The sequence below is a fragment of the Aspergillus nidulans genome, chromosome VI (assembly GCF_000011425.1).
Source record: "Aspergillus nidulans FGSC A4 chromosome VI".
Lineage (NCBI taxonomy): Eukaryota > Fungi > Ascomycota > Eurotiomycetes > Eurotiales > Aspergillaceae > Aspergillus > Aspergillus nidulans.
The window spans coordinates 3,257,361-3,281,656 of NC_066262.1; the positions used below are offsets into that span (position 1 = coordinate 3,257,361).

The following is a 24,296-nucleotide window of genomic DNA, read 5'->3' on the forward strand; positions in this document are numbered from 1 at the left end:
CCAATACAAAGGATTGGACTTTGAGGATATATTTGCTCCAGTTATCCGGCTAGAGAGCCTTAGGATCCTATTTGCCTTAGCAACAGTCCATGGCCTCAAAGCTCACCTCCTTGACGCTATAAATACCTATGTTGGATCGAAAATTGATAAGCAGATCTTTATAGAGATCCCGGAGGGAGTTGATCCTAAATCCCATGATCCAAATAATGTATGTGAGATCCTACAATCCTTGTACGGACTTCAACAATCCACATACCTTTAGAACCAGAAGGTCAAGAAGTTTGTTATATCAATTAGGTTTCAACAGAGCACTGCAGACCCTGGAGTTTTCATTAATAACTAAGGAGTTATTATAGCTCTTTATGTGGACAATATCTTGATTTTTGGCAAAGATAATAAGGATATTGAGTCTACCAAAGATCAGCTGAAGAGCTTCCATCCTATAAAGGACCTAGGGCTGGTATAAAAGGTATTAGGGATCCAGATTATACAGATAAAGAACTCTATCTGACTGGACCAGGAGCTCTATGCCTAATCTATCCTAGAAGAGTTTGGAATAACTAAATTAACATCTCAAGACACACCGCTCGATCCTAGTACCAATCTGGATGATTAATTATCTAGGAAGCTACCTCAAGACCAGCATGACAAGTTTAGGAAGATTATTAGACAGCTTACCTACCTAGCTGGCAGAACTAGGCCAGATATCCAGTTCTCTGTGAACTGACTAAGCCAATATCTTGTAGATCCCCAAGAGGTCTATCTCAGAGCTTCAAGACATCTCCTTTGCTATATCAAAGGCACTATCATATATAGAATAACCTACAGCGCAAAGGGGAGTGCAGATACCAAGACCCTGATAGGATATTCAGATTTATCATATAGGAATGCCATAAAGCAGAGATCAACCAGTGCGTACGTCTTTATGCTGGCTAATAGACCACTTAGTTGGTGTAGCCGGAAGCAGCCTATTACTGCTATGTCAACAACTAAAGCAGAATATATTGCAGCTGCAGAGGCAGCAAAGCAGGCTATCTGGATCAGATACTTTCTAGCAGCTATATCAAAGCATCCTAAGCAGCCAACCCAACTAGGAATTGACAACCAAGGTACTTTAATGCTATTATCCAACCCAGTTAATCATCTACACAGCAAGCATATCTGTGTACAATATCATGCCATCTAGGACTTTATCAAGCATGGAGATATCAAGCCAATCTATATCCCTACCTCAGAAATGGTGGCAGATGGTTTAATAAAGGCAATAAAAGCTGATAACTTCAAGAGAGCACTTCAATTGCTGCAGCTGAAGTCAAAATAAGGTTCTATGATACAACATCAAGATCCTCAGATTAATAAGATAAAGGTGTTCAACACCCCTTTATTGTTTCTGTTTTACTTCCTTTTTCAGAAGCTTGTATAGCTTCATTCCATTCATTTCGGGGTATTGAATGAAGGGGAGTGATACAGAAATATGAGGCCACATGATCTCTGGTAGATTAACCAGACATTGCCTGTTTCTAGAAGGTTCCTACCCTCTGTATATATATAGTGGGGAAGAGAGGAATACACACAAGGGAAGAAATGAAGGAATCTATCGTCAACAAGATAGGTGTCAATTGTCATATGGCATCCGATCCTTAGTAGGCCACGTTGGTGTAGTTGATGCAGTTTCCTCCTGCCCTTTCTCCTCTGAGCATATTCCACAACATTTTCCGATGGCGCGAGCTAGCCTGTCAGTGTAACATTGGCACGTCCAGTGCATATTCATTACCCAGTCCGGTAATAACACAAGGTCAAACCATAGTTCTAGTCATGCTGTCGTAAATTGGCCGTGGCCCTCAAGAACAGTGTGCTGATATAGAGATGGAATGAGATGTGCGATGTTCTATACCCTTGCGCCTTGATTATTTATTCTTTATTTACATGGTAAATTGAGTCAGACCTCTCTTGTCAGGTCAGTTGATGACCACAGCATCATATATTGAACGCAAGATGGATACTTATGCACCGTTAGAAGAACAGAGCAGTATATCACAAACCTTGCGCTTGAGGTCATCACAGGGAGGCTTTTACACCTGCGTTTAGAATTTCAAGGCTCCAATCTGAGACGCCGGATTAAGGCCATCATACTTACGACAAAACTGAAATCCGGCTTCGTGAAAACACGCTAATTGCAGAGGCCGTGGACAAGAAAGCTAGAGGCAGTTATAGAGAAAGATAGAGAGTCGCATCTTCTAACACATCTGTAGCTTCCGCAGCATGAGTCTGCTCCGGTTTCACTTGATACATCATCCTGGCAGCCTGGGCGACTTTTCCACATGGTGTCGGCTCCTTTAAAAAAAAAGGGCTGGGTGTCCGCATTGGTTTATATCAGCTCCCTTGATATAGACGTCAAGTTCTGCAGCTTGCCTCTTCTATATGCAGGGAAAAGGTCCGCGAGCAACGGATTTTTTCAAATTGCAGGGATCACAGCGGTTGGCAGTGGCCTCCTGGCGAGAGGAGGTATTCTGTCTGCTAGGTCCAAGTTTCGGCTCCTCTTTCCTAAAAGACGCATGCTCTGGGCCGCTGTATGCCTTTTCTACAGGTATAGGCTTAAGTGGCTGTGAATACTTCATGACTTAAAGTTCCGTATTCCTTCTACTGACATAATCTAAATAAATAGTCCTGTTACTTGTTGCCGGCGCGGGCGTAGCAGTTGGCTACATCGGAGAACCAGCAAAGACAGCTAAAAGTTTCTTCCACCTTCCTGAGCTGTCTCGAAATTACTCGCAGAGGGCGAAATCATTATCGCGCATGTACCGGACGGGTGACCTGATGCGCAGGGATGAGCTTGGTGTCCATTACTACATTGGACGCAGAGATAACCAAGTAAAAATTGGCGGGCGACGGATTGAGCTTGAGACAATAGAATCAATCCTCCAAGAGACGCGGCTTGTTAGTGCCACATCAGTTATTGAAATTACGCCTCATGAAGTCAGAAGGAGTGCCCTCTTGGTTGCGTTCTGTGTCCTGACATTGCCTGAAGTCACTACTGCAGCTATAACAGATGCCTATGCTAAGCATGAACCTTTCTTGCCTGTGCCCTGTCTAGAGCTCACAGAGATGTTGCCATTGAAGGCCAATGGCAAGGCTGACCGCGACAAGCTTGAGCGCCAATATATAGGGAGGATCAAGTCTTCTCTTACGCAGATCAATCCAGCTAATGCACAATCTGGCAGCATTGAGGATGAGCTAAAATATCTATGGCTTGACGTCCTTGGCCTGCCTGATTGAGACTTGCACCTGACAGATGATTTTATTGCTATAGGAGGAAATTTAATAATGGTGGCGACCCTAATTGCCAGAATCAAGTATACTTTTGGTATCTCCCTGCGCGCCTCAATGCTCTACAAGAAGATAATACTAGGGAGTCTTACCTGTCTATTAACAAGCCTACAGCAAGAGGAAAAAGCAGATCTCCTAATACAAGCAGACAAGCAGAAGGTATGGTTACATGACCCGCAGCTAGAACAGCAATTACGGCTATTGAAGAAGCCTCAGTGCTGGGCTGGCGGGCAGTATCTAAAGGCAGGGTCTTTGTTACAGGAGTCGCCAGTTTTGTTGGGGCATTCTTCCTCGCAGAACTGCTTCGAGAACTGACTGTAGATAAAGTTGCCTGCCTTGTACACTGCCATGACAAAGCCCATAGGAAGCTATGTCTTTAGCAGGCTCTCCTGAAATACCAACTGCACCTGCTATATATAGACAAACTTATCATGACCCCAGTCTGCTTTGGAGAAGATAAGCTGGGACTGAGTGACTAACAGTACGACTACTATGCTGAACAGGCCAGTATTATTTTCCACCTAGGGGCCAAGGTAAACTACCTGGCTTCTTACTCTGCGCATTGTAAAGACAATGTCCTAGGAATAGTCAATATCCTCAAATTTGCGGCTCACAAGCGCACTAAACAGACCTACTATACCTTGACAATAGCAGCCTACAGCCCAACAGGCTTTGTTTCAGACACAAAATTCCTTCCTGAGGATACTTGCCCAGTATCTCACAGCACAGCTCTCTCCTATAACACAGGCTATGTACAAAGCCAGCTTATAGCCGAGGCTATTGCCTGGAACACTATTGACAATGGCCTCCCCATCACCATCTACTGCCCGGGGTTTGTCCTAGGCGACAGCAGAACGGGCGCCTGCAACCCCGACGATTTTATTAGCCGGGTATTCACTAGCTGCATGGAGCTGGGCTCTTACCTGCTTCTTCAAAGCCAGCGCAAGGAGTTTGTTCCTGTAGACTTCGTTGCCAAGTCCTTGCTGCATATTTCTAAAGAGCCGGGAGAAAATCTTGGCCATGCTTTCATCCTCATTCACCCAGACCCAAAGAGCACGATTGATATGTGTGCGAGTTTTGCCCTTCTCAACCATATCAGTCCTTGCTCTATGCACGGCGTGCCTTATGCCAGGTGGGTACAGTCTTTGTCCATGCGCTCTGCAGATCCATTATACCTGCTTATGCCGATGTTGAGTGAAACAGTCCTAGGCGAGCGAACGCGGTGGGAGCTATACGAAGGAATGGCCGAGTATGGCCGGGGCAATCTGCATCGTGCTTTAACAGGAGCTCCTGATATCCGCGATTGCATTGATATAGATCAGCTCTTTGAGCAATGCTTGAAGATCTGGTTAGCCCTGGTTGATAGAAATAGATTGTACGACCTACCACCAGACCATGGGGCGATGCTAGAGGGAAAATAGAAGAATAACGAGTCAAGATGGCATGTTTAACATGTATGTCCTCAGTTCAAACCACTTAACGGAAGTCTGTGATCTAAAGCCCACTCTTGTTATCTTCAATAACTAGAAAGGTTTATTTGGAGTATGATAGTTTCTATAGCTTTATTATCTGGGACGGCTGTAGTTTCAGAGACTAGTATGTAACATCACCGTGTATATATGCTTCGCGGGCCGCACCCATCTCTCCATCCGCCCAGGGAGTTTGTACGGTGGCTTGGCAGGGATGAATGAGCTAGCCGAATTTGTCATCTATAATTACCTGCACTAGCCTCAAATCTGTCTAGCCACATTTCTGCCAACGCACGGCCCCACTACCCTGATGCAACGTCCAATCACCACTTGCAGTGCGCTCGCTCTGTCCAGAGACCTGGAAGCTTAGGCTAGGCAGGTATCTTTCATACTATGATGTAATATTCATGAGTCGAACCTGCAAAAGAATCCAAGAACGACATAGAAATCCAACATCAAACCCGCTACAAGCTAGATCACATATCGGTCGGCCTTATCTCTAACAGGCCTGTAAGCAAAATAAGTCAAACAACGCCTCAAGCGCAGTCCCATTCAAGAATCCGAGCACGCCAACCCAACAAACGCTCCTGTAAAGCTCCCGTGCGCCTGATGCCAACCACACTCATTCGACAGAATCGAAGCATCAAGAACAGGTCCAGCCTCATTTATTGTGCATTCCCTTTCCGAAGCATAGAAGGATTGCAGAGTTGATCCACCGCGGATACTTAACGCTCGTCGTTGCCCTAATAGACCTCCTGAATACTTGTCTCTCGCCCAAGGACACACATTCTTTTTTGTCCCACCGGCCTACCCATCAAATGAGCAAGGTAGGTTCTCTCCTCAGGAGTCTGAACAAGATCACCGTGTCCCGCGCGCTGTATAGCAGCAAATGGCGCATCCTTGGCCGTTAAGATATGCAACTCTGGATGCGTCTCGTAGGGACCCCAGATATCCCACCCTAGATATCCCTTGACCGCGCCAATGTACACGCTTAGTCGTAGGCTGTGCCGTCCTCGGCTGTCAAGAGGTAGTACCATCCCTTCTGTTCATATAATGTGGACCCTCCATGAGATCAAGCTCTGTTCCCTTGAAAATATTTTTCCGCGGTCCAACGAGCTTCATAGAAGCGGCGTCCAACTCCTGTAATGCGATCCTGGCAAATGCGCGTGGGCGCCGCCCGTAGCCCCACAGCATATTTACGAACCATTCTCGCAGGCTGCGGGTTCGATGACTGCATGTTTGGAATAGACATTGGAGGATGTTGGTACATGGATGTTATCAATGGGTCGCCGATGACCAATACGAGTTTACAATTATACAAACGTATGGGTCCTCTGCAAGTACGAATATACGAGCCATCAAACACTTGTCTTGACCGCTGACCCCGTAACCTCGGCAGGGCTATCTAGCACACGCGACCTGATTAGCCGAGAAATGGCCGTTGATTACGGTCTGGTGTATCAGTGGCTGTACTCAACGTCTTCTCGCCACCCAAGTTCTGTCCCTGCTTATGTTGCCATTCGGCTTGATGTAAATTGCACTCAGCAGACTCTGCTGAAGCAGCATTCAACCACGCCGACATCAAGGCCGCTGTTTTCTGTAAAAGAACTAACTCAAGAGGCTCTGATAGTGGGTGCTCAAAGCCTCGTCTGTAGCTCTTTGGCGCTATAGGTGATTCTATATGCTCTGGCCGGGTCGAAGAGACTCGCAAGTCGGACGATGCTAGCTGAGATGGCTATGTGTTGTTGCTATTGTCCCACGCAACGCCATTTGTGAGACTGCCTACCAACAGACTGACACAAATTGACATGACTTACACTTTCTCGCAGGCAAACTCAGGCGTAGGCGTAGGATAGGTGGGCAGTGGAAGGACCATGTTCATCATATCCAAGACTTCGTTGTTCAGAGTCAGCATTGAATATAATAGTAGGGCAGAAACTTAGTGCGTATCTAGGATGGGCCGGCATTTGGCACTATTCTCAGGAGCTAAGGCGTCGGTTCTGCAACAAGAATAGCTTGCTTCACATTCCGCTCAGAGTGCCGCCTGTCAAATAGGGCAAAGGCTTTGTCATGCTTTTTGACCTCTGTCAACCGATTATGGCTGCAGATGCAATAGAGGGCTGCGACGATGATCCTTGCCTTTCTAGGCCGATCCCCGTCTTCTCGGAAGCTATCCCCCATTAGCCTAAAGTCGTTGATTCCGTGTCGGCGATGTAACCTTTCTTTAAGAAGTAAATCTCCTGCGTACCTGAACATAACTATCTCAACGCAGTTTGCCACGGTTGCAGTAAAATCTTCGAGTGCCGGTGGAGAATGTTGGGTTTGAAACTTTTGTCATTAATGGTTCAGAGGTAGAGCACAACACCTTCTAATCATTGTGATATATGACCGTTATCTCCTAGTCTGCTGGACGAGATCATACAGTTACTTATTAGACTGCCAAAGATATTGGGTCCTGGTTCAAATTTGGCCCTCGAATGCAAAAAGTCGAACGAGCTTTAAACCGCACTCGCTCAGTGTCAGAAGCCGCTTGAGGCACGTGGGAATGTAACGGCCTGGGAATCTCTGAAAATGATGAACATCGGGCCATTTACACTTTATAAGAAACATCCACTGCCTGCGCCTGGGTTCATACCAGATTCCCCTCAAAACCATGTCTCACTGTCCAGAAAGTCAGCGCTGGCGACCGCAGCCCCCATAGTGTTCCAGAGCCAGTCTGGATCTAGCCGCATTGTCATATCTACGTGAGAGGTGGCTCTGCCATTACTGGTACTAATCCTCCGAAATAGTGGCGGAATTGTGCAAGGCTGGAAAAGTAGTATCTAGATAGTTTGAGGTGGTTTGTTGCTGTTTAGACCGGTCTTATGATTTGAGGAGCCAGGTTTTTTTTCGCCGCGTATGAATTGCCAAGGCAGTGGTCAGCACGGCAATTGTTAATGGACAGATTTTCTTACTGGTGTTATGTATCGACCTACTGTGGCGAGAGTCCCTCCATGTAAAGCTCGAAAGACGTGACGGGCGTTGAGGGGTGTGTAATGTTAGGTGCATTCTAGGTCGCACTTTAGCCACCATCCAGCGATTCCACTGAAGACCAGTCATCGCTTCCGGAAGTAGGAAAGGTGATGTAGGGAGCCAAATAGCATTACATGAGAACAAAACCGTGTAGTACCATTCTTCGCTAGGAGTGTCCATAGTTGCCCTAGGGCTGGTATCGCTCAGGATTGTCATTGTTAGCAATTAACCGGGACGCTTGTGATGCGCCAGCGTTTCAAGTGTGGACATGAAGTTATGATTTATATGTTGGCTGGACGACGAAAATGTAGAAGTTTCCGTCTGGATCATAACTAGGGAAGAACTGGTTGTTATTGGTTTCGATCGGTCATCTTCAGGGACTTCGGAGAAGAAGATTTCACTATTTTCTCTAGGCAACAATCACTTTCACCATTCCTGGTGATCATCAAGCCAAATTCATACCAATAGGTGCTGATTCTTGACGCACGAGTCCACGGACCCTGGACATCTGTTTTTATGTACGCCTACGTGCTGCCGTCATGCAGCCCATCCAGTAGTATGCAGATGTGCTAGGTGGATATTTCGAAGTCAAAGCACAGATGCCACCTGTGTGAGCGCGTATGTGGTCACTGAGGTAGCTCTACGCAAGTGCGAGTTCAGGCCTAGGGTGGCCATAAAGCTGCCAGTTCACCAGACTATATTAGCGAATAAGATAGAAATAAATATTGTCAACAGGAGACTGCTTAATGATGTGTAAGATATGAAACGTCTCATGAATCGAGTTTGATTCGTTTTCAGGCTCAATTCTCAAAACCTTGCTACATCGATTGCTGATCTATTCCCTTTGGGCCTTACCAGGAACGGCACGGGCAGGAACCCGTTCGTTTGCGGCGTGGGTCTGAAGAACGGAAATTGATGCATATATGTAGCGAAGAAAGAGTTTCCCTAGCACCCTGAATTGGAAACGGGCCTGAGATAGAACGAAACATCATGTATCAACCGTAGTACGTTTAGGGCAAGGCCCCAGCCATCCAACACTGCTACTATATTTTCGTGTTTGCCGACAGCAAGTCGGTTAAAATATGTTCTGTCGATCTATCCTTGACCTGGTAAAATTCCGGCGCGCTGTTTCGTGGAGTAGCTGCACCTCCTACCGAAAACGCAATCATATCACTTTTCATCAGCTGCGTCAAGGGGCCGGTGGTCGGCCAAGCTTGCATATATAAAGTGGCGCCTGGTTCTTCCTAACGACTTGTTGACACAGAAATCTGGCAAACATCTCTTGCTTTTGTTTAAGAAAAACCTAACCATGGGGTTCCCAGTCACTAAGTTAACCCATGTGATAGCTGGTGTCGGGCTGTTGTTAGCAGGGCGAGAAGTCGCTGCGCAATGTGCGCTTCCATCGAGCTACAGCTGGAGCTCAACCAATGCGTTGGCGTCGCCGAAGTCCGGATGGGCAGCAATCAAGGACTTTACCAGTGTCATATACAATGGTCAGCACCTCGTGTATGCGTCTTTTGCCGATACATCTGGCAACTACGGCTCGATGAACTTCAGTCCCTTTAGCGACTGGTCTGACATGGCCTCGGCAAGCCAGAATGCAATGAGCCAGGCTGCTGTTGCGCCCACCCTCTTCTATTTTGCGCCAAAGGACATCTGGATCTTAGCCTACCAATGGGGCCCAACCTCGTTCTCCTACAAGACTTCCAGTGACCCGACCAACCCGAACGGATGGTCAACCCCGCAGCCTTTGTTCTCTGGTACAATCTCCGACTCCGCCACGGGGTGCATCGACCAGACACTCATTGGGGATAGCTCCAACATGTACCTATTCTTCGCAGGCGATAACGGCAAGATATACAGAGCCAGCATGCCTATCGACAACTTCCCGGGGGATTTTGGCACGGAATCTGAGATCATCATGAGCGATACATCCAACAACCTCTTTGAAGCAGTACAAGTCTATACCGTCGACGGCCAAAACCAGTACTTGATGATTGTTGAGGCCATCGGCGCCAACGGACGCTATTTCCGCTCGTTCACGGCCGACAGTTTGGACGGTGCGTGGACAGCGCAGGCGGCCACCGAGAGCCAGCCCTTCGCCGGCAAGGCTAACAGTGGTGCAAGCTGGACCAACGACATCAGCCACGGCGATCTCGTTCGCTCCAACCCTGACCAGACCATGACGATTGACCCTTGCAACCTGCAGCTGCTCTACCAAGGCAGAGACCCCAACGCCAGTGGTGACTACAACCTGCTTCCTTGGGTTCCTGGTGTATTGACTCTCCAGTAATGTCTGCATGTCCGGGTAGATAGAGAAAAACGCTCGTGGTTTTGCACAGAGGCCGGCCTAAGCTTGTTCGTGTGCTTGGCAATATGCCCATGCTTGCGGTGTCGATATCTATGATTGAAAGCCATTATCTAAGCGAGTCGATTCTCGTACTCTATTAGTTTAGCTAATGCTAAATATCTGTTCTATACTCTTGGTTACCCTGATTCAGCAGCAACCCTCATGCTACACCAAACACTGCCCACCATGCGTCTCTTCCAACTTGAGTCATATGACACGATTTCAACCTATTAATGTTTCGGATAATAGGTACTTTGTGGAGTTACTCCAGGCTTATCCTGCTTCCTGTACCTCACAACTCGCGGCTCCTCTTCGCCAGGAATCCTTACTAACCAAGAATGACAAGAAATGATGAGCTCTACCGGCACAAATATCCTTTGCGCTACCTGAGTCTCTGTAGCTTGGTTATGATATCATCAAGGTCGTCTCGTAGATTTCAGCACGTGGTGAGAGGATACCAAGTTGATCAGCTCTAATACTTGTGAGTCCAAGGTAAAGGTATTCATGGGACATCTGGCATTGCGATGCCACTGTGAGTTTAAGAGGGAATTTTCCTGAGGTGCAAGATAATCGCCACCAACAGGGTGCATTCTGGCGTTGATGCTAGAGTAATAGCAACGGTGAAGACGCAAGTCTGACTGCTACCTTTCTACAGAAGTATTAGAGACCGGATTAAAAGGTGTTGTCCAGTTCCAATGTATTGCTCCTGAACCCTATCGGACGCGCCATCCCTAATCGAAGTATATTTTACCAACAGAGAGTGTGTACCTAGCAATGAATCAGTCGAAGCTCAACAGAGTCAAAAGTCCTGTATACTTGTGAGGGGACAATCAAAGAGACATTTACTGGAATGGTAATAGATGACTGCATTGCTACAGCGTAGGTTGAAAAGTTACTATAACTATATGCACAAGAGCAAGCGACCATAAAAGACGCATTGCTGATCACCCTGATGGAACGAAATTTAAAGAGTAGCGGGATAGGTGAAGTAATGAGGGAGGATGTCTATGAAAGCAATATTTCTTATGCAGTTTGTTGGAGAAATGAAAGTGCGGCTTTGGACGGTAAAGCTTCCATCTTCGTTGGTTCGTCCGCCAGTGACTCGATACTCTCTCATGTCTCTCTTTAGAGGGGCTGGAAGGTAGACAATTTCCTTTGTCCTAGGGGGTGACGTAACGGTCATTTGTAAAAGTCCATCTTGACTGAACCTCCATCTCACCCCAATGGCGCCCTGAGGGACTGGGTGTCTTCCTTCAGCCCAAGTCAGATCCAAGGTTTGTGGCTCAGCCTTCCAATCCCGGAAACCTGGTGTAATAGGCATAATTCCCAGCACATACCGGCTGAGGTCTGCAGTCGGTCCTGCCGCCCAAGCATGACAAAGTGTAGTACCGAGCCCAAGTCCAGGAGTTCCATCCTCGTTCAGGTCTTCCCAGAAACATCCTGTGTAGTTTACGTTCTGGGGGTTTCTCATTGGTGCCCAGATAGTTTTCAGCAAATTTTTCACGCTTTCACTATCTTTGGCATGAAAGGCAGCCTTCAGATGGTATCCAGATGCATGGGGGGCTTATCTTCTTTGCCCACCCGCTCGCCACAGCAGAAGGGGAGAAGGCCAGAATGCCGGCCGGAACACTAAGATCCCGGGATATAGTGGCCAGTAAACCATTTGCTGAACAATTCCCACTCACTGTTGGTATGGTGTTGCTGAGGATAGCAAGGGCGTTTGCTTCCTGAGAGATAAACCCAGGGTAAGAATCCGAGTGGTAGTAAGCTTGCAAGTTATTACTCCACAGATGCTTATTGACAGAAGCTCTGAGCTCGCATAGGCGTTGAGTATGCTTGGTGACGTTCAAACCCACATCAGCAAGAAGATGAATTGATTCGGATAGAGCATATGCGTAGGCAAGGTTGAATTTGGCGACAACACCACCAACCTGTGGATCATAGTAGTTCCAGTATCTACCAATGGCTGCGGTGGAAATGCTCAACAGCCTGTTTGGTAGCAGCTGAGAGTGTGCCCAGTCGGATACGCGAACATCTCTTGGCGCCCACTCGACGAGGATTGATCTGTCGCCGGTTTGTTCATAATACCGGCTCATAGCACTAACAAGATTGAATGAGTATCCGATCAACCCCGTGACGTTGGCAGGAATATCCGTCAACCGCTGCTCCTGTCGCACCTTTGCAGTCGGGCTGAAGAACCCAGGCAGCATCTGCAAGGGACCAAGCAGTATGATAGAGCCGCGGACGTACTCTTGACCAGCCGTACTCGCAAAGGAACTGGCGCGGCGAGATCAAGGTCACCAGCATAAGCTATACGATCACGCCGGGATCCGTCTACACTGACGAACAAGTATTAGTGCTGAGCAGAAAGTCCTTCAGGGCAGATTTGTTTGTCAGCTGCGAGCTGTACATGGTGCTACTGAACGTTGTGAGGGACACATTGGGGAATACTGCCGCATGATCGAATGAGGCCCCCAGCCCAAATGAACCCATCAAACGGGTACTCTGTTCGAAGTCAAGAAGCTCCGAGTCAATGATCGAGACGCGAATACGACCATTATCCACACTTGAGTATACCTGTAGTCAGCGACCCACTGCCACGGAAGCAGGTAATGCGGCAAAGGCCAGAGGCACTGAGTCCAGCACCGTTGAGCCTGTGTGCGCCGAGATGGAGCAATTCGCAATGTTGGCAAATATGTAAATCCCAACGCCTAGTATACCGCTCAGAACCGTGAACTCGAAGCCGTTTCTGATAACTTTGACGGGAAAAAATAGCTCAAATGCTGTCAAGCCAGGCGCATAGTCTGATGAGAAAGGCTGGGGAGTCTGGCTCTCCACCAGGGCACCTTCTTCGGTGATCATCCAAAAGTCTGGCAATGAGCCCGCGGAGAATTCGGTTAACTGCATGGTTCGCGCACCGACTTCACAAATCCGTGTGAGCACAGGATCAGAGCAACGGAATACTCCAGGGAGCTTTGAAATGGGGGTATCATCGACTGCTGGGAGGAAGCCCACCTTTGACAGCGTCAGGGTCCCAACAGTAAAGAGATTGAGCTTCTGATAACGAAGACCGCCTTGAATCAAGCGGTTAGTGTACACAGAGAAATTATTGTTGAGGTCGTATCGATTGATCCGATAATTGTCCATCGCGGCGCTCAATGTATTGGGTCCGTCAGATTAATGAGATGAATTTGGTAAGCGCTAGCAGAAATGACTTCAATCGGCGCTTCTCACCATGTACAAGTTCAGAGCTATCGGCATAGGACATCTCAAACCCTGATGTGTCTCCAGTGCGACTGACAACCTCAAAGGTTGGAAGCCCCTCCACATTTCTGCCATAATCAAGGGTCACGACGCCTGGAGACTTGCCGTCGGATGATCAGACAAAATCATCAGAACCAATTGCCGTAAAATGGTTGCCATCAGACAAATAGGCCACTAGCTGCGTTAGGGCGAAGCAACGTGCCAAGCTAGAGCATATCGTCAGCTTGCGGAGCATAGAGTATAAGTTTATATGCATGGCAGCACCTAAGGGAAAGTATCTAAAATTCAGAGACCCTATCTTTTGCCAGCAACGTGGGAACGCATTACTTATAGTTCTAATTTTCGCAGCCCCCTTGTCCCAGAGTCGTGGCAAGTATTGCTTTGATTTCAAGACGTGGAACCCAGGGTCAGTTACTGTACCCTCAACATAAGAAAAGGCCCGCATATTTTTGCTTCATTTCGCCAATTGGCTCTGTGTAATATCGTTATTTCAGTTTTCAGCTGAGAGCACGGTTTCTGTGAGAACTTCTGGAGTATGGACCCCTGAAGATATACGAACGTACTAGTATACGATTACGTAACCTGTCAGCAGTGAAGCCTAATAAACCGCTAGCAGGTTACAGGTCAAGTGATTCATCGAAAAACTCGGACGATGGCCCCACCAGATCTTGGCAATCCGACTAGTCAACTGAGCCTTTAAATACAGTAGTTAATTACCGAATTTCATTTTCAATTCGTCTCCTTTATTATTTCTTCGTACTCCCAATGTACAAACCACTTTCAAAGTACTTCCCAATCAGTTATAGAGTGATTTATAATGGATGACAACATAGATCCAGTTAACTGGGAAGAAGATATTAATGATATTCTATCAGATATGTTTGAAGAGGAGGCAAGAGAGGATGTAATAGAGGTAAAGTATAACTATATAACTCTTAAGTACTGCTTAACTAAATATATATCTTAGGACCAACCAACAACCTTGACAGATCTTACTGATGCAAAGTTACACCCTTTACAGATACTCTATATTGAATATATAGATGACCTTCCTGAGTATCCAAAGACTTATATTAATAGTCATATGTATATCATTGCAGCAGATAAAATGTCACAATCAGAGGCGGAGCAACAAGTTCAAGATGTAAGTACTTCAGAACTGTTCTGTAACTGCTTAAGAACTGTTAGTTAATTACTTGAAGATATAGTATTCTCATTCAAGCCTCTATAGGCTAAGACATATCAATTCCTATTTCTTGAACTGTAAGGTTAAGAAATAGAGTTGGAAATACTTGGGAGTTTTTGTCTGTAAATATATCAAGCCAAGTCTTTGACTTCTTTATTATACATACCTTGATGAAAAAGCATGGCAAGAAATCCAAATAATTCAGAAAGATATTGACCTTGTTGAAAATGATATTCAGAAGAGGAATGTATTTAGGTAAGTACTTTAGAACTACCTGGAAACTAAATGCCAATTACTTACAAGGAATTGCTTCTATTCAGTCTTTATTACTCAAAGAAGAGATTTTTTACAGTGGCAAAGCTTGTATCAAAAACCTTTTAAGCTGTATGCCTGTATTTTGAAAATCTTTCTACCCAGTAAGTCCTTGGAAACTACTTATTAACTACCTACTAACTTGCTAAAAGGATATCAATAATAAGCACTATCTATATATTAGCTGCATAAATAGTATACTAGGTCTTCTACAGAAATATTATCACAGCTCTCTGAAAGGCCATATATTAATTAATCTTGAATTCTTAGAGTAGTTATTTAATAAGTCTATTCTCCTGTCGCAGGAGGAGTGTGCTGTTATTAAACTACTAATAACATGGTGCAAATTCTGTGGTAAGTAGTTCCCAACTACTTTTAAACTGCTTGGCAATATTCGGCAAACTAATTCTAAACTACTTCTAGACTTTGACCATGTTCAAGGCCCCGGCAAGCTGGAACATATAAAATGCAGTATAATCTTTACTGCATTAGTACCAGTTAATATTCAGGAAACTCCCTATATCCTCTTTACTTTATATAGAATTTATTAATATTCTCTACTACCATCACACAAGCTACCGGAGCAGATTTTAAAAGGGATTAAATCAATAATTAGAAATATGCGGAATCTAAGCCTAATCCTTGGTAAGTTGTCTAATACTATTTAATTACTGTTTAATAACTAGTTACCAACTACTTAATAGCAAAATTCCTACAAAGTCCTGAGTTAGAGGCTTTTTATTAATAGTATAATACTTCTATACCAGCTGAAATACACGCCTCCCTTTCCAATATTAACAGAATATCTGCCATTATACAGAAACAATATTTACTTATATATCCTGAAGGCCAGGATTTCAATAGTGTGGTATATATATCTAATATAAACCCTACCTTGAAGGTAAGATTATAAATATTTTATAACTAGTTAGGAGCTGCTTTATAATAATATCTAGTAATATATCCAGGAGAAATATCATGATCCTGATAGTATTATAATATTATATACCTATAAGGAGCAGATTATGCTTCTAAACAAGTTAACCTTATTTAAAGTTGATATATCCTACAAAAGGATAAGATAAAAAAATATAAATAAGGTAGTTTTTGTAACCTACCTATATAAGCACAGGAAAAGTAGGTATTCTATAGCCAGTTAATAACTACTTGGAAGCCACTTACAAACTACTCTAGTTATTACCTTAATATATATGTTTATAAACCAAGAAACTATGACAGGCTACTATCTTTTATTCAAAAGAATATTTACTCTTGTTGAGAAAGTAACAGGTCAACCTGTGGAATTTAATTCTATCTATAGAAATAGAATATCTGGAATTATTATTAACATGGACACAAAACAATATGCTGGTAGGTCAATTATTAATCAGCCACTTGGGAATTACTTGATAAGTAGTTAACAACTAGCTAGGCCTGGCTTGATATCTTAAGGAGATTAATCCCTACTATTGTTCCCTATTATGGCAACTACAGAGTATTATTATTTTCTGCCAGGTTTATTTTTTCTGGACTATTACTAAGGTTGTTGGTAATAATAATAAAGGAACAGGCGTGTGGAGTTGCATGGCAAGTCTGGTTAATTATAAATCAGAAGAGGATTATGATCAGTTATGTAACTTACTTGCAGGTAAGTATTTCATAAATATTTGGTAGGTACTTATTAATAATTTATCCTAGTATATAAGGACCCAAAAATTCAGAATTAGGCTCTCTATAAAAAGAATGTAGTTATTAAAGGGGCTTAACAAAAACTACTCTAGGATTCCATCATCTTTATATAATTCTATACAAAATCATACTAATTCAGCAGAGCAGTCACACTATAAAGCAAATACTAGTAGTAAACAGCTTTTATTAATTAAGGCTGTTCAGAAGTAAGTTATTAGCTTACTAACTACTTCCTAACTACTTCCTAATTATAAACTAACTACTTGTATTAATATAGCTCTGCAAAGCTTGACAAGCAAGATATTATTTAGTATCAAAACTATAACTACTTTGGAGTTCATTACTTGTATAGGACAGCAAATATAGAAGCTAATTACCTATACTATTTAGCTCATAAAGGTAGGTATCTTCTCTATCAATATATTATATTAGCAATTAACTATTCTAGAATCTTGAAAATGCCGTCGGTCATCATCAGCACATTTATCTTCACAATCTGGTTGTATATCATGATCATAACCAAGGTTAATCTGGTGTGTGGATAATATCTCTGCCAATACTTAGTAATTACTTAGTATCTACTTACTAACCACCTTATAAATAGTTAGGTCATCTTCTTTAGAAAGCCTTATAAGACCCTTAGAGGATATATTATTTTTTAAGGAACAGCAGCAGGCCTTAGAGCTGGAGCAAATTAAGATAAAGCTGAAAAAAGAACAGGAAGAAATTTAGGTTTTGCAGCTTCAAAATAAGGAGAAGGAATTAGAGCTTATAGAAAGATGGAAGAAACTGCAGGAAATTGATTCATAACTAGCTGTAAACTAACTAGTAACTTATTAGAGAACTTCTAATAATTCAAGCTCTATAATGCCTGACAGAACTTCTAGTTACTATGAAGATATGTCTTATTCTTTGTCTTTGTCCTTGTCCTCCTCTAGATTATTCTCAAAATAATAGAAGTACTTACAGGTATTCTGATCCTTGCAGCAGTCCTTAGCAGATGGATATTTATTACAGGGTATAATATAGCCCAGCTCTTTGATCTTCTTGCGCATGTTAGAAATATAAACCTAAGTAGTTAGTAAGCAGCTATAAAGTAGCTAACAGGTAATTAATCTTACTGTTCCATCCTTCTTTCGGGGCAGGGAAGGTAGGGCCGCGGACAGGTCTGACTTAGACTGGGCTTGTAGATTGCTGATAATTTGCTGCTGAACAGCTTCATGTTTATCTTTAATAGCAACTGGCTGGTGTGCATCTTGCTCGGAGAAGAGGCCCTTGTACTATTCTAAGTAGTTAGAAAGCAGTTACCAAGTAGTTAGAGATCCTCATGTATGCCCAGATTAATTATCTTGTAAGCATTGCGACCCCCTTTGCTCTCCTCTAATTTACAGTCATGCTGATCGCGGAGATGGGTTCGGAGATTATTAGTGGTAGAGAATGGCGACTAAGTAGTTGTAAAATAGTTAATGAACAGTTGACAAGCAGCTAGAAAATAGTTGAATACCCACATGATTCTTCACACAATCTTCGTAGCGACAGAAGACTTCACCATAGTATATGACAACATTCTGATTCGCATCCTTTGACGCAGTAAGGACTTAGCAAGTAGTTAATTGATAATGTAGTGATAATGAAGCCTCACAAATTCCAAAGTAGGCAAGTCAAGCTTGCCACTTTTCACTTCTTCTTTATATCTTTTGAACTATTTGTTCTGTCCAATCAAAGACATTATAGGAACCTTTTTCCAGTCAAAAATGATTGAAAACTAGTTGCAGGCCTGATGATCGCAGCTTCAATGTGTACGGTAAGCAGATGAAATTCTGAATTGACGGGTAAATGACACTGTGGGTCAGATGACCCTTAATTTGGTCACGTGCAGCTTAGCGAGACACCCGACATATTTTACCCGCCGCCTCACCTGTGTACTCAACCGCTAGGCCCACACTTCGGCCGTCGACCCATAGAGGTTGTATGGAGTCTTGGTAGGGGTGCTTGTTCCCGTTTGACGGGCTAGGCAAACTACCCACTTCAGACCTGGTTTGGTCTAGCCACTATTTGGCTAATGCAAGCTCGACCTACAGGATGACGCACTTGCTAATCTGGATCTTGCCTTCCGTAGGCGGATTGGTTACCAAGCCAAGTAGATGCCTGGGGCAGAGCTAACCAAGCAGGGACAAGTAACTGCTGCAGGGGAATTAGGGTAGTGTAAGGCGCTTGGGAAAATCTTCATACAAACCAGCGTCGGAAGCCCTAAGGCAGCTACAGGCAAACGCCTAGTTGATAGAACAAGCAGGTCCTTTTACGATGAGATACAGAGAGAAAGGTAAGACAAAGGAGAATGAATCACTTGGAAGCTAGGTAGTCAATAATGTCGGTCTGGCTGCCCAATCAGCCCGTTGATGTCTGGGTAAAGGCGCCATTCTGGTTCGCGAGTTTATGCTTAACAGGTGAGGTATTCGCCACGGCACCCTAGTAGCAGGTTCCTGTTATGGTTATTGTTTGGTGGTGCCTCTTAGAAAAGCTTTGTTATCCTCTATGTGCGGCTTTTCTGTTTTCGCACCGCGACAGTCAGCAGTGGAACTCGGGTTTGCAACGTGTGAGCATGGTCTGCTAATCCTGGTAGACTTATATGGATGATAGAGGGATCTTGGTCTGACCCCAAAAGAGGCTGGCTGAATTATGATCGTTGACCTTGCCGCGCTTCCTGATGCCAATAGTGCCAAGGACCTCTCATCAGGGGTTGGTAAAGATAGTCATATCGCAGCGTCCGGGCCCTCGAAAATTTACTTCGGATTCATTCAAGATTGACGGGTGGCGTTATGGCATTCGTGAAGCTGTCGTCAGCCGACAGAGCAATGTTGCTTCATTCGGTTGTCCAAAGAGATTTTGAGAAGTTTTGGCTCGTTGATAAGATGACTGGTATATTTGTATAAGGGTCGTACAGAGAATATGACTGGGATCGGCAAATAAGATATCCTCTGATTCATAAACTACACCAACCTATTGCCGTTTCCTGGCAAACATGCTATTTCATTTTCCCCTTCGCTATGATCTTCCGCGTGCTCTTAGTGTAGGCCTGCTCTCCCAGGAGCGTCGGGCCGGGAATGCACTTGGTCTTCCACAAGATTCTCACACAAGAACCTGTTGTCGTCAAGGCTCAGTATTACAATATTCTTTGCGGCGACGTATTCACTATCTGTGCCCCCCTGGATGCATCAATTGGCACGATGATACAAATATTACTACTACGTGAGTTGTGCCGTTAAATAGATCCATTATCACTAGTATAAAACAGCACATAAATTCATTGTGTATATATAAAAGTTGGTGTCATGCGAATGACCATGTGGATGAAACCCGCAAGTCCCTTTCCGCGCAAGATAACGAGAGTTGACGCAATAATAGATCTTGCTCCTAGCGCTAATCAGCCGCTAATCAATCTTTATCCTCCCCCCCTTGTTGGCTACAGATACACGTCCCTTCCACTCCTCCACCAACCCCGCATAATCCCTCGGCTGATGCGGTACGAACAAATTTTTCCACCACGACCCTTTCCTTGCCGTCCTCAAGCCTAAATCTAGAAGCAACATATCCAAATACGGCAGGACTTCGAAGACAAAGTCAGCATTCCGCGCCCCATGGTCCGCTGGCGAACGCAGGGCACAGAATTCCGTGTGGAGTGCTGTCTCGCGGAGTAGCGACTCCTTGTCATGACAATCATAGTGCAGCTCATTGCCATGGTTTAGATAGACTAGTACCCACAGGGCTTGTACTTCGGTAACGAGAGGTGTGTTAAACGTGGTAACGGTTCCTAAGACGGTGATGCTGTGGTCATCCCATAGGGAAGGGGGCACGATGAAGCGGGCGAGACGGAAAGGGTGCAGAACGGTTTCATTGACATCTTTTTTGTCGTGATAGCTCCTGGCCTCTGGGACGGTACCGAGCATAGGCAGGCGCGTGTGGATGTTTTTACGAGTTTGCTCGATGAGCTCTGGATCTAGCGAGTCTGCTGTCCACGGTAAGCCGAGCTCTTGTTCAATTCCATCTGGCAAGAACCGGATGCCTGGAGATGCTTTCCATCCTGTGCACAGGATTACTGCCCTGGTATAGAGCTTGTCCTCGTTGGAAAGGACTACTGTATGCCGCTCCAGCCGCTCAATATCGGCGATGTGCACTTTGACCAATCCTTGCCGAATAAGGCTAAAGAAGTTATGCGAGAAATTCAGGATTCCCACAGCAGTCCCGGCCCAGATAGGTTTGATCCAGGGTCGTAACTTGGCTGTCTCGACATGGTCACTGTACCGATTGACCCGAAGAATATCCCACTCCAAGGAAGCCCAAAAAAGACGCACAATGATGCGTCCTAGCCACGTCCCATGCAGGAACCTGCGTATTGGACTGCTCACCCATATGCACGGACTGAACCAAGACAGGGCACGCACGAGTGGGAGACTCTCAAGGAGAAGGTTCAAGGGCGAGAAAACGGCGGCAGGACTCATCCACGATGGACCAGTTCCAGAGGATCTAATAACCCAGTTGACGCGGTGACCCCTTGAGGCACATGCGTAGACGGTGTCCCAGGCAGATTTGCTTCCACCGAGCACAGTTAATGGTGGTTGGTCATCACGGGTGCCTTCATAATCCTCTTCTTCCTCTTCCGTGCCCATATTCTGATCTTCAGTTTTATCATTGGTCTTAGAAAAAAGGATGTTTTGGTAAAGGGCAAGCTCCTTTACATGGAATAGCGGCGCACCATATGAGTCCTGGCCGGCGAAAATAGGAATACGTGGTTGAGAGGTAAGCCCCGTTGCGAGTATGAGTTTCCGCGTTCGTATACAGCCGTCTTTGGCGTGTCCAGTTCCTGCTGCATTTATGTACCTAACAACCCATTCTTTTCTCTCTGCATATCCCTTGATATATTCCACACTCTCTACCTTGCAATTCAGCCAGATTTTGTCCCGGATCCCGAAGCGGTCTGCATATGCTTTCAGATATTCATGCACCGCTCGACCTGGTATATGCTGTCCAGCTTCCACCAGTCCCGGCATGACATTATCACTCATAGGAAAGTCGCTATACTCATATGACCCCAGAAGGTTGTTAGTCCTTAGTCCTGCATATAAACGCTCTTCCGCCCAGACACCGCCGATTGACGTGGCGGAATCCAGAACGAGCAAACTCAGGTCGGGATTCAGGGCGAGTGCGGTTTTGGCGGCGGCGAGGCCATGCCAGCCTGTTGCTCAGTGTGAGTTGTGATTAGTTCACAGACCCCGTAATGACATCTAATTTGAAGAGAGTGGAATATGTTGAGAGGGTAATGTACCAGCGCCGATTATGACCAGATCAATTGTTCTCGGTTCCATCGTTATTAGATACACCGCTTAGGTCGATTTAGATGGCGGTGCAGTTTGGCTGGACCCAATTTGTTGTCAGTTAAGCCATGATTTAGTTGGGCGCAGAAGGTATTCGCTAGGTATTAAGGAAGAAAGGCAGAAAGCCTTGACCCTGCGCGCCGTCTTCATATAAGTACCCTCTGCTAAGCGCCGTCTTCTGCAATCACTTTTGCATCCCATCCCTGTCAGTCTCTAGTAAAGCCATCGGTGCATACAACATGAGGGCGCTACCAACCAGCGTGCCAGACGTGTTCGGACGGCTCAGATCCCTGTCCACCAACTGTCCAATCAGCGGAGTGCACACTTTGAACCAAGACAATCAGTGAGGTACTTTTGACTAGTCTTTAACGCCTCATGAACTTTCCCTGGCCACCCTTAATGCATTTCGCACTGGCTGTGTATGGCGGGAAACTTGAGTGATATGCAAAATTGTTAGCAGGTTTAGGGCATAGTGGCAAAACTTTTGGAAATTAATGTACCAAGGTCGAAAATAGAGAAGCACGCACCATTTAACCGGCTAATTTACGTTAATCTTCATCGATTTTATTGGTAAACTGATTTTCACCTCGTCCATTGTAGGAAGTAGCGTACAAAGGTCAACGGAGCATAGCAGAGCCTTTGAATGCCTATAATTGGAGACGCCTGGGTGAGCAGAAAGGCCGATATATGCATTCATGTTACGCAGTGTTATATGGATATCCTCGATACGCAATCCTCAAAGGGTAACATGCTCGCGGGAAATCTAGGTAAGGTGTCTGCAGAGAGGGCGGTGCGGGTGGATGCTCTTGTGGGGATATTGGATTACTTGTTTCAGCGCTGTGGTGAGTTTAAAAGATAAATCGGTTGCAACCTGATACGTATATATCATGCGATAGCTCATCTCGAGCACCAGTGTCTGGGATGAGCTTACCAGTCATGTAATATAAGCAGCTATTCTCTGACCCCTGAGTATCTGGCCCCTCATCAAATATACTGTATGGTGAGATACCAGAGAAGAGATCTATCGTCAGTGAGATAGACAATCAATCGTCATATGGTATCCGATTCTTAGTAGGCTACGTTCGTGTGGTAATGCAGTTTCCTTCTGCCCTTTCTCCTTTGAGGCAACACAACCTATGCGCAACAATATCGGTGTCTGCTGCCGGCATTTCCCTGTGCATGGATGGGGAGTGTGTCGGGTGCGAATGGGCAGGAGGATGGGATACCATCCATGAACGAACAAGGAACGATCTGGGTTGAGAGCGCCATATATCTTTCCTTGGACTGGGGTGGACGAACAAGGCATTGGGTGTTGGATCAGATGCCAAGGACGCAAAAGTTAAGGTTCGAGAACCTGTTCGCTGCATGTTCCAACATGAGAAACGCATTTTGAAGGGCTAAGGCCATACCACTCAGCTGCACAGACAAATTGAACGACTTAGAACCCATCCCTCCTGGACCCTTGCTGTTAAATGAGCAATAATTCGCCACGCAGGTAACGTGTCGCGGTTAATGGAGCTCGGGGCCACCCATTAGCCCTTGCGCGCGTAATGCGTGCCCTATTGTCTGGACATAATAGGCAGCCTTAGCGCATGGGTTGGAAACACCACAACCGACCTAAATTATTCGATTGCCCGTCGGGAGCTTCGGATACCGCGGCGCTTTTCCAGTACCACGCCAAAACTACTGACTCGTGTTACGTAGGTCACTGAAGTTGGTGCAACGGGCCCGGGCAGGAAAGGCTGACCAATAGGTGGACGATGCCTTTTGGCCTGGGGAGGTCTTGTGAGATAAGCTTCAATACTGGATAACTGCTGCTGCTGAGTAGGTATGATCATGGTACCAAGTTGTCAGTAGCCGCTCCAAAGGATGTCAGATACTGAAAGCTACGAGCTGTACCATGTTGAAAACAGCCCGTATAATTGCCGAACAATGAAGGAGACCCGATGGGCGGCTTGTAAAACAGGGTTTTATACTGCTACCAGCTACGCTTAGCATAAATGAGGAGGGTAGGTAGCACCTTAATGTCTGCTGTGTAACGGGCGCAGGCAGTATTATTTCAACTGACTGTCCTGTATAAGCGAGTATCATAAGCTTAGAGAAGGAAATATAAGAAAGAAGCGCAAATATCCTCCTCCTCCCTTTATCAACTATTTCTAGTTATATATCAAGACTTTTAGTCCTGTATGCTGACAGATCTCTTTACCAACGCTACACGCTGTAATTCCATGGTTGTACACTAATATTGCAGAAACTTTGTTTAGATCTATAGAATTATTCCTTGTTAAGGGCATGGCTAATAACCACGATCCAGG

General features: G+C 45.2%; 8 protein-coding genes across 8 annotated transcripts, besides 4 other annotated features; 4 read left to right on the top strand and 4 right to left on the bottom strand.

The window, feature by feature from the left end:
- Positions 1 to 24,296: part of a sequence feature (contig 1.45 1..83158(-1)) that runs on past both edges of the window.
- On the top strand, positions 3,325 to 4,748 carry ANIA_02634 (uncharacterized protein; the record flags this gene model as incomplete). The annotated part of the gene is made up of 2 exons (XM_655146.1): positions 3,325 to 3,486; positions 3,831 to 4,748. 2 exons carry the CDS (start codon positions 3,325 to 3,327, stop codon positions 4,746 to 4,748), a joined length of 1,080 nt encoding a protein of 359 aa, XP_660238.1.
- Positions 5,540 to 6,672, bottom strand: ANIA_02633 (uncharacterized protein; the record flags this gene model as incomplete). Its single annotated transcript, XM_655145.1, has 2 exons — positions 5,540 to 5,813; positions 6,614 to 6,672. 2 exons carry the CDS (start codon positions 6,670 to 6,672, stop codon positions 5,540 to 5,542), a joined length of 333 nt encoding a protein of 110 aa, XP_660237.1.
- Positions 8,558 to 10,101, top strand: abfI (protein axhB; the record flags this gene model as incomplete). Its single annotated transcript, XM_655144.1, has 2 exons — positions 8,558 to 8,561; positions 9,179 to 10,101. The coding sequence occupies 2 exons, from the start codon at positions 8,558 to 8,560 to the stop codon at positions 10,099 to 10,101; spliced, it is 927 nt and encodes a 308-aa protein (XP_660236.1).
- On the bottom strand, positions 11,123 to 13,305 carry ANIA_02631 (putative alpha-L-rhamnosidase C; the record flags this gene model as incomplete). The annotated part of the gene is made up of 4 exons (XM_655143.1): positions 11,123 to 11,692; positions 11,844 to 12,368; positions 12,409 to 12,468; positions 12,754 to 13,305. The coding sequence occupies 4 exons, from the start codon at positions 13,303 to 13,305 to the stop codon at positions 11,123 to 11,125; spliced, it is 1,707 nt and encodes a 568-aa protein (XP_660235.1).
- ANIA_02630 (uncharacterized protein) lies at positions 14,240 to 15,157 on the top strand (the record flags this gene model as incomplete). The annotated part of the gene is made up of 5 exons (XM_655142.1): positions 14,240 to 14,335; positions 14,390 to 14,566; positions 14,631 to 14,685; positions 14,788 to 14,863; positions 15,136 to 15,157. 5 exons carry the CDS (start codon positions 14,240 to 14,242, stop codon positions 15,155 to 15,157), a joined length of 426 nt encoding a protein of 141 aa, XP_660234.1.
- Positions 15,541 to 15,565: a sequence feature (Short protein (ANIA_11358, CBF84324.1) was converted to a misc_feature.).
- Positions 15,769 to 15,821: a sequence feature (Short protein (ANIA_11358, CBF84324.1) was converted to a misc_feature.).
- Positions 15,877 to 15,879: a sequence feature (Short protein (ANIA_11358, CBF84324.1) was converted to a misc_feature.).
- On the top strand, positions 16,286 to 16,920 carry ANIA_11357 (uncharacterized protein; the record flags this gene model as incomplete). The annotated part of the gene is made up of 4 exons (XM_050612686.1): positions 16,286 to 16,291; positions 16,491 to 16,568; positions 16,790 to 16,815; positions 16,887 to 16,920. The coding sequence occupies 4 exons, from the start codon at positions 16,286 to 16,288 to the stop codon at positions 16,918 to 16,920; spliced, it is 144 nt and encodes a 47-aa protein (XP_050468577.1).
- ANIA_11356 (uncharacterized protein) lies at positions 17,268 to 18,004 on the bottom strand (the record flags this gene model as incomplete). Its single annotated transcript, XM_050612687.1, has 4 exons — positions 17,268 to 17,293; positions 17,577 to 17,679; positions 17,731 to 17,889; positions 17,999 to 18,004. The coding sequence occupies 4 exons, from the start codon at positions 18,002 to 18,004 to the stop codon at positions 17,268 to 17,270; spliced, it is 294 nt and encodes a 97-aa protein (XP_050468578.1).
- ANIA_02629 (uncharacterized protein) lies at positions 20,041 to 22,042 on the bottom strand (the record flags this gene model as incomplete). The annotated part of the gene is made up of 2 exons (XM_655141.2): positions 21,933 to 22,042; positions 20,041 to 21,842 (listed from the first exon to the last, which is right to left on the bottom strand). Exons 1-2 carry the CDS (start codon positions 21,970 to 21,972, stop codon positions 20,041 to 20,043), a joined length of 1,842 nt encoding a protein of 613 aa, XP_660233.1. The 5' UTR covers positions 21,973 to 22,042.